The sequence below is a fragment of the Artemia sp. Qi Xiang Cuo genome, chromosome 14, assembly GCF_049724085.1.
Source record: "Artemia sp. Qi Xiang Cuo chromosome 14, ASM4972408v1, whole genome shotgun sequence".
NCBI classification, from domain to species: Eukaryota; Metazoa; Arthropoda; class Branchiopoda; order Anostraca; family Artemiidae; genus Artemia; species Artemia sp. Qi Xiang Cuo.
The window spans coordinates 53800152-53821928 of NC_142807.1; the positions used below are offsets into that span (position 1 = coordinate 53800152).

Sequence of the window (21777 nt, forward strand, 5' to 3'; positions counted from 1 at the left end):
ATTAGCCCCCTTCCACACCCCTTTTTCCTCAGTTGTCAGATCAAAATTTATGGTATAGCCATTTTGTTCAGCATGGTTGAAATATCAAATAAATATATCTTTAGGGGTAACGTGACCCCCCTCCCCCCAAAGTCCTTGAGGAGAGACCTGTAAGTTATGAAATTTCTCCGTTTTTTACACATAGTATTTGTTATTGGTAAGCGTACAGAAATTTTCGGGGGGAGGGGGGGTTTTTGCTGGGGGTGGGTTTCCCTAGGAAGAATATTCCGCGGAGAGGAAAATTTCCGGGGTGTGACCTTTCCAGGGGAAATTTTATACTATTGGGATTTGACAGAATTCCTATACGAAATTCTTTTTATTTCTCTTACTTTCTCTTTGCCAACTTAATTTTGCATGTGGAGATGTTCTGGGGAATTATCCGGAAGCCTTTTTTTTAGCGTGTTTGGCTTTCCGCGAAAATATTTCCACGGAAAGGGGTATTTCCATAGTGATCGAGAAAACGATTAGAAATTAAGGGTTTCTTCAAATGAAAGTATGCTAAGAAGGATTTTTCAGGCTGAATCGTCCGTAAGAAATTTTACGGGGGGGGGGGATTTTCAGCGAAGATAGAATTGTTCGTAGGGAATTTTACGGGGGAGGGGTGTATTTTGAGCGGGAGGCAATAAACACGGAGAAGTTTCCCATGAGGGGGGATTTTTCATGGAGGATGAGCTAGATTTACCTGTATTATTTGAAGAACGATCAGAAATTAAATAAAAATGAGTTGTTTTTTTTTTACTGAAAGTAAGGAGCAATATTAAAACTCAAAACGAACAGAAATTATTCCGTATATGAAGGGATAGCCCCCCTCCTCAATACCTTGCTCTTTACTCTAAAGTTCGACTGTTTGTCCCAATTTTTTAAGAACGACTCCTGAAAAACAAGGGCCGTTTGATTAGAATAGGAAGGTTTTTTTGAAAGTGCCAAAAGATTTAGCGTAAAGAGCAGGGTATTGAGGAGCGGGCAACCTCATCATATACGTAATAATTTTTGTTAGTTTTGAGTTTTATTGTTGCTTTCAGTTAAAAAACTTCTTTTTTTTTATTGACATAGAAAGTCGACCTTAAAACGAACAAAGACAAGTCTTGCCCTCTAGTGGGACATCGAGATTGATTTTAGTTGGGTAATACGGGACCCAGAGTTTGAACTTAAAACGAACAAAACGAACAAAGACAAGTCTTTCCCTGTAGTGGGACATCGAGATTGATTTTAGCTGGGCAATACGGGACCCAGAGTTTGAACTTAAAACGAACAAAGACAAGTCTTGCCCTGTAGTGGGACATCGAGATTGATTTTAGCTGGGCAATACGGGACCCAGAGTTTGAACTTAAAACGAACAAAACGAACAAAGACAAGTCTTTCCCTGTAGTGGGACATCGAGATTGATTTTAGCTGGGCAATACGGGACCCAGAGTTTGAACTCCGTCATAACAACACATTGCAGGACACGGAACTTGATTCCGGTGATGAAATTATGTGAAAGCGTCTCAATTTCAATCCAAACAAGAAGAAGACAAGCCATGCCTACTCCATGTCTTCATTTTTAGTCTTGCAGAATTTCAATTTCTCCAAGTAACAGGTAAAATCCTAAAACTGTTAAATACATTTAAACATAAAGGCAGAATTGTTTTCTTAATATTTCAATTTTACAGTTAAAAAAAAATTAAGAAGGAAACCTAATTCCATCCTAAGGTTGTTATGAGTAAGATTGTGTGAAAGCGACCAAAACTATGCAGCAAAAAGTACAACGATTCTTAGCAGCCCTGAACCATTGATACTTTATACTTAACATATAGAGCATGAAAAATCAATGCCGAGACCAAGCCTACATCTCCTTCAAACAACCAATAGCTACACCATCCCTTGTGTGATGAATGTCGTACTTGTAAACAGGTATTTGGATCCTCGAACATTTGATCTTGAAGATTAATTCCTCTTAACAGATGAGGTTGAATAAAAGCAATATACAAAAATGAATCTATGTTACGAAATGTCTAAGGCAATAATCAAAATCCCATGAAAAGGAATTCTTATTCGTATTCTTTTGCCTGAAAGCAATTAGGCCATTCCCAGAAGAAAAAAAAATCAGCTTATTATCGGGCTAAAGGGAGCTTCCAATTATTGACTTTGGGGGCTTATTATTTTCCTTGAAATCAAGCAAGGTCAGTGCTTCATATTTGTGATACTAATGGAGGAAAATGCCAAAGGAATAAATTAAAAAGATAATATTCAAACTTGAATACAGGAAGGAGGGGAGGATTTTGACTTCAGAAAAGCTAAAATACGTATGAAGAAAGTTTTGTTTTTAAAAATAGTATAATAAAGATAAAAATTGTTCACTTAAAAGCATAAAACTAAAATTAAAAAAAATAAACGAAATAAGAACAGATATAAATAAGAATTAGATATAATATAAGAACAGATATAAATAAGAACAGGAGTCTCTCCCCTAAGATTTTAGATCCCGTTTTCTCTGCTAATTAAAGGATTCCAGAAGCCAACCATGTAACAACCATACTTAAGATTTCTCATTTATAAGCAATAGCTACAGAAAATTAAAAGCTACCTTTCTTTATCTTGCTCCGTGCGAAGTACTCTTTCTTCGGAGGAATTACGGGCAAAAACTTCTGCACGAAAAGAAAGGCGATTTTCGCTCTTGAAATCAGTATTCTTTAACGATTCCAATGACCTTAATTTGACACCAAGAAAAGGTTCTTTCCTTATAGGCGAATTGGGCTCTTCTGTTGGCTTCAACGAGTTTGCTAATGATTTCCCTTCATATTTATTGGCAATTCTAGACTTGGATACAGGAAAATGCTGCATCCATTTTTTATGTTTCTCAATTAATTCCTTATTTGATGGCTTCTTTTCTGCTGCAGTTTGTGCAATATTTTCTTTTTCAAAATTAAGCACAGTAGATTTCACCAAAGACTCGTGCATGCTATCACGTGGATTAATATCACCAAGAGCGTTGACACTTTTAGATAAATGACACTGTTGGAAATCCGTTTTAAAACCTGGCTTCCCGCCACTTTGTATTGATGAAACTGACGAACTTCGTGAAACCCCACCAGGTGATGGAGAACGAGAAGACATTGAGCTTTTTGCCCGCTGACCGACTTCATTTGCAGATGGAGTGCGAGATTTCAATTTATCATCACCCAATTTTTCAAAAAGTGCGCGTGCGTTATTAAAACGCGACACCTGACTCTCAGTGCGCTGTACAGTTACATCTCTTGCTTTGATGATATTATCTAATTGCCTTGGAATGATGGGACGTGATAAGTGATCGTTATCAGAGGATGTATTATCTTTCAGATGCCTCACAGAGCTTCCACGACTTTGGAAAAGAGTTGCCATTTTGAGCACACGAGATGATGACGTTCGATCATCTGCAATTGCTTCAAAATTTGCCTTAAAACAAAAATAAAAATTACTATATAAACAATAGGAAATTACTGCGAGCTCATTCAAAAAAGTAACGAGACAAATCGCTGTAACTCAGAAACAATTCATTAGATCAATTCAAAAAATTGACCCAACAACATTTACACATCTAACCCACCGTTGTTCCAATTTATGTGTCCCTCTGGCATAAAATTCTTTACGCTGACCTTGGCGCCACTTGCACCTGATTTTTGACTTCTTAATTGGATCCAAAATAATTTCTGCGTAGTCTCGTTTTAAGGGATCAAAATAAAGGAAATTCTCATGGACGAGCTCAGGGCTTTAAGTGTGGTTTGGAAGGATCTTCCAGCACAGTTTTGAACTGTTTCTAAGCTTATCAATGCAACAGGAGGGAATGTGTTGTCATGCAAAAAAAAATCACACCCGTATTCAAGGGTCCGCATCGTTTTCTTCAAATGACAGACCGTAAGTCATGCTACTCTGGAACTAAAGAGTATTCTGGAATTCACAGAAACATAACTATTTTGATTACTTTAGTGATGAACAGACCGTAAACAGCCAGTATTACAGTAACACGCTCACAAAAAAACTAAGCCCTGACATTCGAAGGACAATGCCACGGACTCTTAACTAAATATGTAACCTTTCTTCATAACATTGCGTGCCCTGTGATACTGCTAAATCAAGAAATAATTCAAAACTAGCGAGAGAGATCTTTCCAAATTGTCCATACAGCCCTACCCTCACCCATTCGACTTTGATTCGTTTGGACCCCTTAAAGAGGGTCTACACAGAGAAAATTTTCGATCCAACTAAGAAGTCAAAAATTAGATACAAAAGCGACTTCAAAATCAGCCAGGCAGATGCATACACAAATTAGAACAATGACGGGACAAATGTACAAATGTTGACGTGGATGATGTAGCAAAATAGCTAAACTTATGCATAAATTAAACGAATCGTTCGTAAAGGGATTTGCCTCGTTACTTGTTGAGTGGCCTCCTTAAAAATAATCTGACGGGATAGAATTGGCGAAGTCATTGGCAAAAAGAAGCATCTACACCAAGCGCATCTTCGAATTATGTGAACTCTTCCCAAGACATGGAAGACGATGCCAGCACCGAATTTTTTTCTTGATTCAATTGTTGCCCTAATTTACCAATTTTAAATTTACACTGAAACTAAAAGTAAACGCTACGATATAATATAATACAGATTGACGTTAGGCAAAATATAGTTGAGTCGTAATTTCAGTTGAGTTACATAAAAAAAAATCAGCAATGTTTTGAACAGTTTTTAACGTTAAAACAAACGCGACAAATTACCTCCACAACTGATGCAATTCTGCTTTTTGTCGTTATCAATTTATCCGAATACTGATTCTGATTTAGACACAAATTACCACCGATACAAAAATTATGATACCGTACGATATGAAACCATATGGTCTACAAATTGATTTCAAGATATTTTTAAGAAATTTCGGTAAATGACTAAAAAACATTGAATTGATCATTACGCGTTAGTAAAAAAAAAAAAAAAAAAAAAAAAAAAAAAAAAAAAAAAAACTAAGTCTGATCAGGCTGATTTAGGAAATCAGCAACAAAAATTAGTCAGCGATGAATGAATAAATAAACGAAAAAAGAAAAAAAACAGGGATGGGGACAAATTACCTCCATGACAATACACGATTCTGCTTTTTCGCTCATTCTGCTCATACGATTCTGCTCATTCGCTACCAATTTTTCCACATGATTTTTGAGAGAAAAGGACTTGGATTAGAACTGATCACTTCAAATTTAACAATGCTCAAAAACTACATTTTAGAGCACCAACAACGACTTAAAAAAAAACATTCAGAGTGCGTAGATTACTTTTACACGGAGTCATGAGATGAAGGGTGGCCTTTTTAGCGGCGGGGGTGGGATATCGAGTTCTAACCCCTTTCATAAGTTTCGAAACTGTTCCTATAATCTTTTGTATTTTTCATATAATTGGCCTATTTTATTTACCTTATCTTAATTAGCCCCGCACTCCCAACAAAAAAACAAAACAATCTGTGCCTGATCAATACTGATTGTGTAAATTGTTTTGAGATTCATACTGATGCATTTTTATTTTAATATTATTATTATTTGGCCTCGCCAGCGCTATGATGTAATGCCGCTGGCACCAGATGCTAAAGGCAGCCAATTCAACATCAGTTTATCATGCCAGAATCACGTCGGGATTCGTCTATTAAGATTTAAGATTTAAGAAGCAGTAACGAAAACATTAAGGGAATGGGTACTAGAAGCGGGGCGGGGGAGAGAGGGGGGTTGTACAAAACCTTATATCAGAAGCATAGCATTAGAAATGAGCTTTTTCTTTCTTTTGAACATCGTTTGATGAATAAATTAAGAAATGAGAATTCCCATTAATGCCTAAATACAGGCTAAAGTAAAAAGACAAAAATGATGATTTATAATGAGTCACAACACGTCCGCATATTTCACAGATTTGAATACAAAGCGGCCTACTTGTCACTGGGCAGTGTATGCGACGACTGCAAAATGGTTAGACAAATCTGTTTTTGATAGTTGGACTCCCTCCAACACGCCCTCGGGGTTATGCCCCTGGAAGATGACAAATCAAAAATTTTACCAAGGCGATTTTAGACGGCACACAAGAAAAACGTAATGCTAGAAAATATTTTTATGTCTTATAGTGACTAGAAAATGAACCCACCAAAACTTAGTCAAACTGATATCCAATATAATAAGGAGTTATAATGAGTTGGAAAGTTGGAATAAGGAGTTGGAAAGTAAAAAAGTAAGTTTTGAAAGATATAATGAAATTTTGAGTGAGAACGTTGATCCTGGTGGATGCTGTCGGCTGGCATGTGAGGATTCAAGGTATGTGTTTTTGAGTGATGTCCCTTCGGAGAGCCGGGGGGATGAGAAGCAGATCAGTATTTTCCATATAAATTGCCAAGGGTTGAATTCCAGCTTTGATTTTATTAATGATATATCTAGTCTCTCTGTATTTCAGGTAATAGGCCTTACGGAAACCTGGCTTAACAAGCATAATTCTGAATTGCTGCGGATTCCTGGATACTCTTTATTCACCAAAAATCGGGAGCTTCGTCAACATGGGGGATTGGCAGCGTATGTTCGCTCGGATATTAAGGTAACGGTAAAAAGTGATATGTCGGTTTATAAAGAAATGGTATTTGAGTCGTGTGTGTTACAGTTGAAGATTTATAAAATCCAAAGTTTTTTTATTTTTTCATAACGCCCACCATAGAGTGCGGTTGATGAATTTGTGGACCTACATGAGCAGCAGCTAGAGAAGATTCCAGTGGAGACCCCTTGTTTTTTGATGGGTGATTTAAACGTTGACCTAATTGATCCTGGTCAAAAGACTAATCTTCTATTAGATATGATGATTTCTTATGGCCTGATTCCGTCAATTAATGTAAGTACTCGAGTAACTGCGTCAACTGCGAAGTGCCTTGATAACATTTTTACAAATGTACCGTTTTCTAATCCGTGTGTCCTGGTTAGTGATACCTCGGACCACTTTGGTGTTTTTGGCTCATATTCAACATCGACGCAGACGTCTCCTTCGGTAAATGGCAGGTTTAATAAGATTACACAAGTACTGGATCCTAGTGCCCTCCGTGATTGTAAAAACAAAATAATGGATGTTAATTGGGATGAAGAGCTAGCTCTACCTGATCATGCTGATGCGAAGTTTGTGAAATTCTATAATAAACTGCATAATCTGCTGATTAGTTGCACTAAAGAGGTACGGAAAAGAGCTCGCAGAGAAATGCCTAAGAAGCCGGGGGTGACAAAAGGATTGCTCAGATCAATAAATCGAAGGGATTTGCTGTTTAAAAAGAAAATGTTACAACCTAGTGATGTTAATGAAAGGATATACAAAAACTACAGAAATGCATTAAATAGACTTTTGCGAAAAGCAAAGGAAGCTCATTATAAGAAAAAGTTTGGTGATGCAGCTGGAAACCCCAATAAAACATGGCGGATAATTAAACAGCTCATAAATCCTCCCCACACAGTCGCCCCGGATCAGATTATTGGTCGAGTAGGTGCAGAATTAAGTGACCCGTCTGATATAGCCCAAGAATTTGCTGACCACTTCGCTACAGTTGGACATAATGTGGCTGAGGGAGTAAGAATAGTGGATGGCGACCGCCCTTTCCAACATTACCTTGGAAATAGCGAAACAGAATTTTCAGTTTACCTGAAACCGGTGACCGAGAGTGAAGTAAAAGAAATAATTTTCGACATGAAAAATAGTGCAGCTGGTAGTGACATTTTGTCTCTACGGATAATTAAATATCTGTGGCCAGCTATATCGCATGTATTAGTTAACCTAATAAATCTTTGTTTTAAACAGGGAGTATTTCCATCTTGTTTCAAGTTGGCACGAATTACACCGGTTCATAAGGGGGTGATCACAGTGAGGTAAGTAACTATCGCCCGATTTCCGTTTTACCGGTCATGTCAAGACTTGTGGAAAAGTGCTTTTCCCGGAGGTTGTACCATTATTTAGAGTGCCATTCAATACTAACATCCACCCAGTTTGGATTCAGAAATGGACGCACGACCGAACAAGCTGTGGCTTATCTCTGTGGTGTTGTGAATACTGCCCTGGACCTTGGTTTTAAAGTGTCTACCATCTTTTTGGACATTATAAAAGCTTTCGACACTGTAGACCATGGTATATTGCTTGAAAAATGTGAATTTTATGGGATTAGAGGGCCTGCTCTTGATTTCCTACGTAGTTTTTTGTCTAATAGGCAGCAGTATGTGCGAATAAATGGATCTACTTCTTCCGTTGTAGATATGAAATGTGGTGTGCCACAAGGGTCCGTTCTTGGCCCCTTGCTATTTTTGATATTTGTAAATGATCTTGTACTGTCCCTGAAGGATGCGAAAACTAAAATGAGCGACATGTTTCACAGTGACAGTGACGTTACAGTACCTCTATTTGCCGATGATACTTCATTGATTTGCATTGCAAAAACAGAACGCCTTTTAGTTGAATTAATGACACAGTGTTTAGATCAAGTGTCTAGCTGGCTAAGAGTTAATAAAATAAAAGTAAACCCATCAAAGAGCAGTTTTGTAATATTTTCGCGTACATCTAATTACTACCCATGGATCCAAGAAGTGAGGTACCTGGAAGGTAAAGTTAAGCGTGATCAGTGTGTTAGATATTTGGGTATTATGCTAGATGAAACACTATCTTTTAGGAAACATGTTGAAAAGGTGTCAGGAATCCTGTGCCGTAATCTGGGAATACTGCGTAAATTGAAACATGTATTACCCCCTTCTGTTCTTCGCACTTTGTATTTTTCTATTATACATCCACATATATTGTATTGCTCATCTATTTGGCTGAGTACGTTTCCATCAATTACTAATCGAGTTCGAGTGATACAAAATAACGGAATCCGTGTGTTGACTGGTAAATCAAATCTTGTATCCGTTAGAGCTACCTATATTGATGTAAAAGTATTACCTGCTGCAGGCCTTAGAGATTTTTATAGCCTTCAATTTATGTTCAAATATAATAATGAATTATTACCGTCTTGCTTTTCAGGAATGCTAAAAGCTAGATCTTCGATTCATGATCATGAAACTCGCCAAAGGGAAAATTTACATGCCCCGCTCGTGGTGTCTGCCAGGTCGACATTCTCGCCTATTTATAGGGGATTAAAGTTGTGGAATGGGGTTAATAAAGAGTTAAGAGAAATAGGGGATCTGAAGGAATTTAAAAATAAAATAAAAGGAATGTTATATGAGAAATATGATTTTTAAATTTTTTTTTTTTTGGATGTACCTGGAGGACAAGTATGGTGATTTTGTGATTGGTGGTAGGAACTGCGTGCGAAGGGGAATGATTTTTCTTTTATTTTATTTTTTTTAGGCCTAGGTTGTATATTTCTGTTGTGAATATGAAATTTTGATATATGCCTACCCTTAGGACAACCTGACCCCAGGTTCTTGGGTCGGTAGTGAGTAAAATGTATTGTCCTTGTGTGTGTTAATAAATTACTATTACTATTAATACTTCATCATCATCATACAGGAGAACAAACTAATAATAAACTATTTTGTTTCCAGCATTTTCTTTTAATAAAAACAGGAAGCAAAATCATTAAAAAATCTCTAGCTTGTTGCGGTTAAAGTTAAAAAACAATCAAAAACCACTATTCGTTCGTTGGGTTATTAATATAGTGAACACTGAAGAAGTCAATGAACTGTCAAAATTAAACCAACATGTATATTTATGACAAGAGCTTCAATTGGAAAAAGATATACAACAAAACATCAAGTTAGAGCTGAATAAAAATACTCTAATTATTATAGCAACTTAAAAAAATATAAACAGGCCAGAAGGCAGAGGGACCTTCGGCCTATTTCTAGTGTTTTCTATCATATAATCTATATTTACAACAGACAATTTAGTCCCCCCCCCCCCTCATTTAGCCAAGTGTATTCTCATATATGTCCTAAGGATCTTCTTGAAAGACTTCCTCGGAACGACATGTTTAACCCAAAACTCTGCTAAGAAAGCGAGTTAAGAGTATTCTTCTACTCAGTGAAGATATAAGACCGACCATGAATGTACCTGGAGGCAAGAGCGTATCCAGAATTTTCGCTCAGTGTTATTTTTTCGGGGAGGGGTAAAAAAAAAATTATGAAACGCATACAAAATTTGTTGATATACATTTTCATTATCTTTCGACGAGACTGAGATTTTTTGTGGAGGGGGCGGGGAAGGGGGGGGGGGGTCAAAACTGGTAGCCCCCCTGGGAGGAGGGAGCATCTTGATTGGAGGGAGAGGTTTTAAGCCCCCTGTAATCTCGAAATTTCGAAACATTTTTATCTAGTTTCCTCTATTTTCACATAGCTTACGTATGACGTGTCTTTTTCGAAGTTATGTTTCTCTAAAACACAGCCCATATATTGCCATTATCTGGTGGTGATATCTACTGGGCTTTGAAGATGGGCTAAGAAGTCAAGTACTCCTGACAGGGGTAGTCTATGTTATAATCACTTCGCCATTAAGTATCAATTATTGTTAACACACATTCAGCTCTTATTCCAATTGCTTTAGCTCAGTCGTTAGTTCCAGATAGTTTTCTTTCGGGAATCGTAACATCGGTTTTGAAAAATGGAAAAGACGCGGATCAGTGTTCCAGCAGTTATCGACCAGCTACAGTGTATTGCTTCATGATTATGAGCAAGCCACTTGAGTGTACCGTCTCGCCTGAAATTTCGACTAATTAAGATTTCTCTGATTATCAAGTTGGGTACAGAGCGGGTGTCTCAAGCCCATCATATACTTAGTCAGCTGTCTGGCTTCGGCAAAAATGCAAAGAATACTACTTTCTTATTGCACGGTGGATATTTCGGGCGCATTTGACAATATCGTAAATTCGCAAGCGCATCATTGCCTAGTCCGAGCAGGAGTCAATTTTTCTGTCGTAAACGTTTTCCAATTTTGGTTTCGTTTGTTCGGTTGAAATGGATGTCTGATACACCTGAGCCAGTCCCAGTTAAGAAGGGAGTCAGGCAAGGTAGTGTCCTGTCTCCATTTATTTTTAAGCCAGTCCTGCTGATTGTCAGCGAATGTTGTCTCCTACTGTGTTTTTTATAATGCTAGTGTCAGTCATATTGCTGATGACTTACTATTAGTTAGCCATACAATATCGGACCTCGCTAATAATCTACACGTTCTGAATGATGTTCTGGGAAAAGTTGTACTTTCCGTAAATGCTTTTAAATGCAAGTCTCATTGTTTTAACATCTCTAACCTCATTGTTTTAACATTTCTAACCTCATTGTTTTAACATTTCTACTCCTTCTTTACGTGTGGATGCACCGCTACTCGAGTTGTTTCAAAGATGAAATGGCCTGGCATTACTATTTCTGCTACTCTCTCGGCTTCATCCTCGTCTCTGGTTGCTAGTACTTTACAGTGTATCCGTATCTCGCATGGTAAAATCTAACCAAATAGAGGAAGGTATAGTCATCGAGGTTTGTGTAAACTTTACCATAGTTCCGTTCTAGTTTCCAGCCTTGAATGCTGAATAAAGACCTTCTTCAGTTAAGGAGAGGTAATTTAAGTACTGTTAATTTTTATTATATTTACCAAGATGGTACAAAAACCGAAAGATCATTTCTAGTTTTGGACCTGCCAACCCGCTGTTGCCGCTTCACGATATTGCCAAAGATGTGAAGGCTGATAATCCGAAAAAGATGAGCGCCAGTGATCCTCTTGGTTGTTTTTCCCAACTCATAATTGAGGTGATGTATATATATATATATATATATATATATATATATATATATATATATATATATATATATATATATATATATATATATATATATATATATATATATATATATATATATATATATATATATATATATATATATATATATATATATATATATATATATATATATATATATATATATACATATATATATATATATATATATATATATATATATATATATATATATATATATATATATATATATATATATATATATATATATATATATATATATATATATATATATATATATATATATATATATATATATATTTTAGGATCTAGTGAACTTTAAAACCAGCTGTGAAATTGTATTAATTCAGTGGCTTGAGCTATAATATATTCAGTGACCTTGAGGATTATTTCACAGGATTATTTCTGCTACAGATTATAATCTAAGGTAAACTTATTGATATGGACTAATTGCTTTGTTTGGATTATTAATGCGGTAGCAACAACAGTTCAAATTTTAAGGGAAAGAAAAAGGAGGGAAAGATAAAGGAATGAAAGAAGGATTATTTGGCTAATAAAAATAGTTTATCAGCCAAATTTTCATTGTTTTTTCGCTGATTAGTGACAGCCTGTGCAGAAGAGAGCGGGAACAAACACAAGAGCCATATCGGTACCGGCCGGATATTGATCCTTAAGCTGCTGGGGAAAGGCGAGTTGGGTACCCGCAAGTCCCACAGGCTGTGTTAGCTATATCTTGTCAGCATTCTGTCTGTGTAGTTCATTCAGCATTCATTCACCCAAGAAACGAGTGACTAGCCAGAGGCGATTCGTATATATTTGCGACTACTTGTTGGACCGGTTTTGGATGTGATTAAGGACTTGGATTGTTAATTTTTGTGACATCATTGGGTACGATCGGACTTAATTTGGATAGATTATAAGCGATGAAAAATGGCAAAAATCAAGTATTTATATAGCCCTTTTTTAAATTTCATCCAGCGTTCACTTAACTTCAAAGATATTCCCCATGAATCGGTTGTAAGCACTGCCGTGAGATTTTTTGACAAGGAATCTGTCACACAAGCCGTAAGACTTATACGAGATCAATTAGATAAAGATGGAATCATTTTGAAAGAGCGTAGAAGCACAATACATGCATCTGTTTTTGTAGAAGATGCGATTCATGCTATGAAGGAATTGGACGCTAAGGGTGATTTCCCTTTCAAATTCACTATTTATGATCCATCTGAGACTCCTTCCATACCTCACGATGTATTTACCTCATAAACGTGCAAACTAAACGAATGTGGTGAAAAAATGAATGCATGGCTGGACCGATGCAACGCCAGTTTTGTCACTAAAACGTGGCCTACTCCCAGCGAATCTCTAAGTATCCCGCTTCACGTAAAAGAAGCACCACCCGAAATCTATAAATCGTGCAAAAAGCAGAAAGAACTTCTTGATTCCAACGGTGCATCCGGAAAAGTACAGAAAGTTGTTACGAGAAGCGATACGCTGGTGTTGTATGTTAAAACCGAGCATGATGCAGAAGCTATAGCTAATAGCATAAAATCGAATTCCGCGGCTGTAGTTAAAGTCCATAAACCGAAATTCCTGGCAGTGTCTAAATTTGTCCCTGAAGATACGACAAACGAGGAAATTGAGTCTGCTATGGAAGGAACCCAAGACGCGAAACGCTATGGTACTAGCAAGTCAGTCAAGCTAACAGTCGGAGACAAACAATCTCTCGAAAAAGCACTTAAAGATGGCTTTTACATCGGTTATCGCCATATCAAGGTGGATAAATAAGTTGCCGCCCCTCTGAGTTGTTTTAAATGCCAAAAGTTTGACCACTTGCAACGAGATTGCCCTAACAATGTGAAGTGTTCCAGGTGCTCCGGCGATCACGAAAACCCTAAAGACAATCCATGTGTCCGTGATACTAAATGTGCTAATTGCTCTGGAAAGCATCCATGTTATAGCTCGCAATTCCCGGTTTATAAAAGACAATTAGAGGCTAGTTCAAACAAACATAAGCAATGAATGCAACTATCTCGCTTTATAGCAGAAATATATACGGGCACGCTCCACACAAGCTGTCTCTTTTAAGTGATCTAGTAACCAAGCACAGCATAATATGCATTCAGGAACATTTGGTAACAGCCGATCATTCAGCAATCCTTGACCGATTTCCAGGAACGGACTATTTTTTGCAGCTTGCTATACGCAGCAGCTCAGTTGGAAGGCCGAGTGGTGGAATCTTGATCATTGCAGACTCCAATTTGCAATGCACGCTAATTGATTCATGCGATTATTTTTCTGCGATCAGAGTTCCTGGTCCAAATGGCTTTATAGTCATATCAGTGTACCTCCCTACAAATTATCGTGATGTCCTCTCAGAAAGGCGTTACACGAAGGCTTGTGAAAGACTCGGGAGGTTGGCCGAACAATACAAGTCAGAAAAGATTATTATCTGTGGGGACTTCAACTGTCAGCTTCTGAATGATGATCGTTTTTTCACCATATTAAGGGGGTGTCTGCCAGACGCTATGGCCCTGGTTCCAAAATCCCGGTCCTTCACGTTTGTTCACAGCGCATCCCTGGATACATCAGATATCGATCACTTTTTCGTAAATTTCCTACTTCCGACCGGGATTAAAGCCATTGTTGACTCAGAACACAATTGTAGCGATAACCTTGGGATTAGCTTAATGGTACCATTCTCCACCTACAAGCGGTGCCCCGGGCGATCATGGTTTATCAAGAGTGAATGGCAAAGGATAGATCAGTCCTTGTACAAAGATATTCTTGACTCAACTCTTGCTAAAATCAAAGTACCGTTCCACCTGCTTACTCATGGCCAAAATGAAGACAGACTAGCCCTGAACATCTTTTGCTCCGAAATTGTTCATTCGATGAAGCTTGCGGAATCTACCGCTGTTCCAGTGGCAAAAGTGTACCCCAACACTCGTAAAAAGGGATGGGATAACCCAAATATCAAGTTTGCCAAGAAGAGATCCAAGTTCTGGTACGAATTGTGGAAGGACTGCGACAAACCCCGCTCTGGAGTAGTTTTTCAGTGCTTTCGACATGCCAAAAAAGAATTCAAACGAACTGTCGAGAATATGCAAATCCAGCAAGTGGAGAAGTTGTCTTGTGATTGCAGGAATGACCCAAACATCTTATGGAAGCGATTTCAACCTAAAAAGGCCGACGCTGATGTGCAAAGTCCCATTTCCGATGAAAGTTGGGTAAACCATTACAAGGACGTGTTTTCGCCACCAACCAAAGAGCTTGACTCCGTTTATAAATCGGAGTTAGATAGGCAATTAATCAGCGCAAAACTCCGCCACACTGATGTCATTGTTTCCAAATGGCATATTGAGATAATTGTGAGAAAATTGAAAAAGAACAAGTCTCCAGGGCTCGATGGGATCACTCCGAGGCACTTACTATATAGCCTTACTATTCCAAATGAGCATCGAGCAGGGACTCACACCTGCCAACTTTCATGGTTGCCGCACATCCAATATTCTGAAAAAGAATCGAGATCCCTTGCTTTGTAAAAGCTACAGACCAATCACAGTTTCATCGGTTATCAGCAAATTATTTGAGAAGGTACTGTTGCCCCATATTACGTCGCACGCTCTAATGGGAGACAAACAACTTGGATTCAGAAATGGGTTGGGCTGTGGACACGCCCATCGGCTACTAAGAAGAATAATGAGGTCTACATCTTTAGTTAAAAAGCCACTCTTTGCCTGCAGTGTCGAAATTTCCGCTGCGTTCGATTCTGTCATCCAATCGCAGGCACTGTGGTGCCTCTTAGATTCAGGAGTCGACCCCCGCATTGTCCTTGTTCTCCATGACTGGTACTCCCACACACATATTCGTCTAGCTTTGGGATGGGAAACAATCGCCGGTCACCACAAGCAAAAGCTTTCTGAACCCATTCGGCTCTTCAAAGAAGTTCGGCAAGGATCTGCTCTAAGCCCTATCATCTTTAATTCTGCGATTTACTCTGTAACTAGATTCGTTCGTGGGACCTTCTTTTTGGAGGGCTTGGATCTAAGTTTCATTTCTTATGCAGATGACTTGTTGCTCCTAAGCAGCACTCTGAGGGGTCTACAAGAGAATCTTTGTCTTTTAGTGACCCTATACAGAAGAATAGGACTACGAGTCAACATAGAGAAAACCGAATTTATCGTTTTTAGTGGCACCAACTCGACCAATTCCAATCTTGTCCTTGACGGTCTCAGAATCCAGCAGTCCCAGTTCCTAAATTACCTTGGTATCACGTATGGCCAGACACCTAGGTCAACTAGAGGCTTGTTGGCTGAATCAGACTGTAAATCTATCCACTCAGCATATGGAAAAGCTGTCAAATGCAGGTGGTAATTTAATCGATTTATTAAGTCAAAACTATTCAACGCCGTCGTCTCTCCTGCCATCTGGTATATATCACCCTTGTGGGAAATGTTGTCCCTCACCGAGCGTCGAAAAATACGAACCATGTACTACAGATTTGCAAAATTTTTGCTGGGACTTCCACTGAGATTTTCTAACACGGAGATCTCATCCATATATGATATCCTTGATCCATCAACCAAGGTGATTGATCTAGAACGGAGAGCCTCAAGACGATCCCTCAGTAAACTCTACGACTCACCGCTGACTCAACTGTTTCTGTGAATGAAGTACCTGTATTTAATTTTTAGTGTTGAACATATTTTTCTTCTTTTTTTGTTTCATTTTGTACTCCGCTTTTTTTTTCTCCATTTCTCCATTGTAAGCGGGCATAAATAAATATATATATATATATATATATATATATATTAATATATATATGTGTGTGTGTGTTACCGGGAATGTATATATATATATATATATACATATATATATATATATATATATATATATATATATATATATATATATGTATGTAGATATATATATATATATATATATATATATATATATATATATATATATATATATATATATATATATATATATATATATATATATATATATATATATATATATATATATATATATATATATATATATATGTGTGTGTGTGTGTGTGTGTGTGTTACCGGGAATATATATATATATATATATATATATATATATATATATATATATATATATATATATATATATATATATATATATATATATATATATATATATATATATATATATATATATATATATATACATATACACCGGTAACACACACACACACACATACATACATATATATATATATATATATATATATATATATATATATATATATATATATATATATATATATATATATATATATATATATATATATATATATATATATATATATATATATATATATATATATATATATATATATATATATATATTATGGATTATAAATATAATTGCTTACAGCCAAGTGTCTGTCACAATAATAATGAAACATAAGAAAAAAAAAACTTCATAGCCTACTTGTAAAACCAATTCAGAAAATACGTTTTGATGTTGGGCGACGGTATTCCTTCTGAGACCTAGCCGTTTAAAGGTAAGACCTAACAGTAATCACAGTTTACGATTCGGATTCGGTTTGTGGTTCCGATCAAGTTAATGGTGAAACCGGACACTCAATATTTCTGAAAACTTATTTAGATTATAAAATATAACGGGAATAAGAGAGATTTCATACAAATTTGCTATCATCAGGTTATTGGACCGCCAAGAACAGAAACGTATGTGAAACTTTATTTTGAGGAATAATAAGCACTTCCAGAGTAATATGATCTTCGTTGAAAGCGGAAACTTGACAAGTCATATGGAAAATAAAAGAAACTATACGAAAATGGCAAATTTTGAGAATCAAAAGGGGCACAGACCTTAACCAACAAGGCCACAAACATTGGAAAAATTCAAATTTTGCTAGTAAATCTTAGGATTAACCACAACAAAGTAGTGAAGGATAAAAAAAAATAAAAATAGTAAATGAGTAAATTATCGGTTTTATCAAATCCTTTCAACAATTGGCGGCTGTTTCAGTCACATATTGGCAAATATACAGGATGTTCATTGAGAGTATACTGCAACTATGGAGCGCAGAAAATCAAAATTAGCCCATTTTTCAACTAATAACTAATGGATCTTTGGTATGCACAAATTTAGATTTCATTCAGGATCTCAGGCCAAAACGGCAAGTAAATGATTCAATGAAAGCGCAAGAAAACAAGTTTTCAATTAATCATGAGAAAACTGGTCGTCCAATTGGCCAATTTATATCCAGGTTTGTGTACCGTTTCCAAATTTGTTTGAATTACATATTGCTTTGGAAGCTCAAAAAGAAAAACTAAAGAAAGGTAAAATATCCTTCCCTTGTACATTTTTTATTCAGCAATATCTAACCAACACACATAAAGGCTGTCCCCAAGTCCCCCCTGAAAACATATACTCCAGAAAAGCTTCATTATTCGGGGATAGGGGCTCTAAATCTAATTCCTATGCAGCACGAGTAAAAGATATAACATAATTCTTTTCCTTGATTTATACTAGGCCTAAATTCCATTTATGATTCTTTTGAATTTTCCCTAATTATTTTTCAACAGAAAATATTCTACCTTTTTATTTTACGCTCTTTGGTATATTTTATTATTGTTTCTTCATATGTCGCAATTTAAAAATTTTTAAACTCAGTAAAATAACTGCCATTCGTCACTCCCGTTTACGCTTAGAGCTCGAGTCCAAAGACACTGGTTTGGGCATTGAAGTTATACAAACCCAAATCTTTGCACGATCTCGATTTCAACTAGGTATAATATTTTCACCTTGTACGACACCCCGCCAAACGCTCGATAGTGCTTATGTTTATTTGCCGGCACTAGCGCCGGTTTCCACTCTTATAAGTTACCCATACCCCTATACCCCATACCCTTTGGTCTCAATTTTAAATGAGTTATTTGTATAATTTGGTGATCCATCCTCCAGGGGCTGAACAGATCACCTGCCAGCTTGAGAAATACTTTCTAGATGCTTCAACAGTTCTGATTAAAACAGTTATCTTGATATTTTTATCCGATGCTTTGCGGGTTGTGGGGGTGCCCGGGGCAGAAAAGATTATTCGCAGCGTCTCAACCGCTTAAAATCCCGAAAAAGCATACTAGAACTTTTAATTATCGACCGAATGAGCCCTCTCCCTTACTTTCTATAACTAACCGCTCCATTTGGCTAGGGTTAGTCCAGGGACAACAAATTAACAATAATAGATGGGAGATACGTCACTCTTTACTAAGTCAAAGATAATCCGTAGACTATGATCAAGGAGATATATTTGTGCCTCTTGCAATGCAGTAATTAGATTGCCATCTAAGGATCTAATCTGACTTCCAATTAGTACCTCAGCAATAATAGTCTAGTCGAAAGAGTAGCCTATGAGTCGAAAACAAACAGAAACACGCTTATCACAGCCTTTTTAAAGCACCGAAGACCATAGACAAGATATAAATGGTCGAGAAAAAGTAAAACAGAGAGTGAAGATAAATGTCCAACTTCAAAAGCTTGCTTTAACACTTTCTTCAATTTATTCCGAGCCAAGATTATACAAGATAAGACGGTAAAGTGGTAATAAAAATAAGACGGTAAAATGATAATAAAAATAGGACGGTAAAGACAAATTCTAAAAAATAAAATAAAAACAATACCTGCCATCTAGCAAAATGAATGATTTCTTTATTATTAATCATTTCACAAAACAACAATCAATTAAACAAGCCTGATCTTTTCAGTTCTTAACCGGCATAAAAGAAAACTAGTTGAAGGGGCAAAAAACTGAAAAAAATCAAAGCAAAAATACTGATCATTTTTTCTTACATTTATTTTCTGAATGAAAAATAAGTTTTGCAAATATTTAAATTAAATTTTACTATCCATATACATATTATGTCAGTGATACCAGGCGCCAACTCCGAAAACAGAACATTAAATTCGAATGAGGCCAGAAGCACCTTCCGAGGAATTAACTCAGTTTTCAGACTATTAATTTTTGCTTATTAAAACATATTGCATCATAATGAAAATAGCGTTAGAGTTAACCTTATCTATGGAAATTCAGGTTTCAAAACACAATCCATAGACAATACTTTCGACAGGATCTACGCCATATCCTCTAAACTCTTGCTCGAATTCAAAATATTCTGAAAATATTAAATCAACAATGGAGGGTCTAAGACGCGCCACACCTTAAATTCTATAAGAGCCTGAAGATGGTTTAGCACTGGTGCCGCCGAAATTATTGCTTGTGGATCATATTTGGAAGCCTGATGAGCTCCAACGCCCTTTTCATTACGCATAATAATCAGGATAACCTAAGACGTGGGTATATTATGCCATTTCTGGTGGTTGCATTTGCCCTCGAATACGGGTGCAAATGAACATCTCTATGAAGGATTGTTTGTAAAATCATATAAGACAACTCTAAGCTACCTGTTAAGTGCTGAACGCTTTGGACATTGTTCCATAGAGGCTCTCATAAATATCACATTTTTCAGCATTGTTACTGTCAGAAGTTGGCCAAAGGATTTTCTTTTCAGCATAAACCCTGTTGCTAAGAAATACGATACCCAAACTTGAATAATTTTTCTACTTAAAAAAGAATCAGGCAGTTTAAGTTTAGCCAAATATGAGATGCTCACTCCGCCATAGCATTGCAAACTGCACATGCAGAATACCAAAGATGGCACATATACCAACATCGATCGACACATACTGCCCTACTGCCTAGCCACAACAACTCACAGTGTCAACGACAGCAATAGCTTCTTCTGATTAGCGCTTAGACAATAGCACTGCTTGAACAACTTCTGAAAGATGGCGTCCAACACACAGATAAAATATCGAATTCCACCTATATTAAGAGTACTAATACTCGTCTCATAGAGAATACCCATGTAAAATAACGTGTTAAGGCCACACTTATTAATATTACCTCTTCTAAAACAGCGTCTCTTTGAAAACCACTAGCCATCCTTAATCTACTGTTCTCGGTCATCTCAGCTCGCATTGCAGACATTATTGAGGCTTGTTGGCCCTCAAGGAAAGAGGCGGCTATCTAGTAGGTCCAACGACGCTCATTACTTCCTCTGCCTGAAATTTCAAAAATATTACAAAATAAAGAGATTTTTTCGCATACAATGTTTTTAGACAAGTAGTAATCCTTTTACCAAAGAAATTTGTTTTTACAAAAAAGTAAAACTTTAAGGGGAGGGGGGGGGGTAAAAACATAGTTGCAGAAATAAAGCCTTCCCTTTCCCACCAGCTATATAAGATTGTAGCTCAAATGGCTAAATAAGTATGTAAGTATGACGAAACAAGACCCTTAAGGTCCAAACCGGCGGTGCTGATCTCCGTTTCGTGGCCCTTCAGCTCAGATGACTGATAAAATATTAACAATAAAAGGGACACAAATACTATGCGGTAAATTTACTCATGACGAAAACCAGAGACATTCCGAGTCTCTTTTCATTGGGGGAGGGTCGGGGAGGGGGGTTCATATATTTTACCAAACTGCTACCTCATTTCTACCGAGTTTCGTAGGAAGGGAGAATCATTGACCTTGAAATAAACACTAATATCTAGAGATCGCATGATATACGTAAACCATAATTAGAGAGAAAATAATTGAGTTTTCATTCCTTTCCACTTTTGAACTGTTTGAGACAAGTTGCGTAGGTCTAAAATAACTTTCAAAGACGAGTTCCAACATCAAGTCGTCCCTTATCCACCATGGACCTAAGGACAGATTTTACCATTTTAACTGTTGTATATTCTTTCTCTGTCAGCCGATGTCACAGGAACAGTCCTGGCCATCGGGAATGCTTTCCATATTAACGAGAGAGTATTTTCAGATCTCTTTCAATAGTGAAAGCATTTTCGAATGTTCCATCAATGAGCCGTTCTTACGCATCATACTCACAGACGGGAAGCTGAGAATCGATTTCCTCGCTTAGGAGGTT

At 36.9% G+C, this 21777-nt stretch overlaps 1 protein-coding gene across 1 annotated transcript in view; it reads right to left on the reverse strand.

Annotated features, from left to right (window-relative positions):
- Positions 1-20907, reverse strand: part of LOC148944623 (uncharacterized) — a 41896-nt gene extending 20989 nt beyond the window's left edge. The window contains exons 1-2 of the mRNA XM_089099972.1: positions 20751-20907; positions 2606-3453 (exon numbers count right to left, since the gene is read on the reverse strand). Of these exons, the coding sequence (XP_088956098.1) occupies positions 2606-3453; positions 20751-20834 (932 nt within the window). The 5' untranslated portion in view covers positions 20835-20907. The remainder of the gene's footprint in view (positions 1-2605; positions 3454-20750) is intronic.
- Positions 20908-21777: the final 870 nt, after the last annotated feature.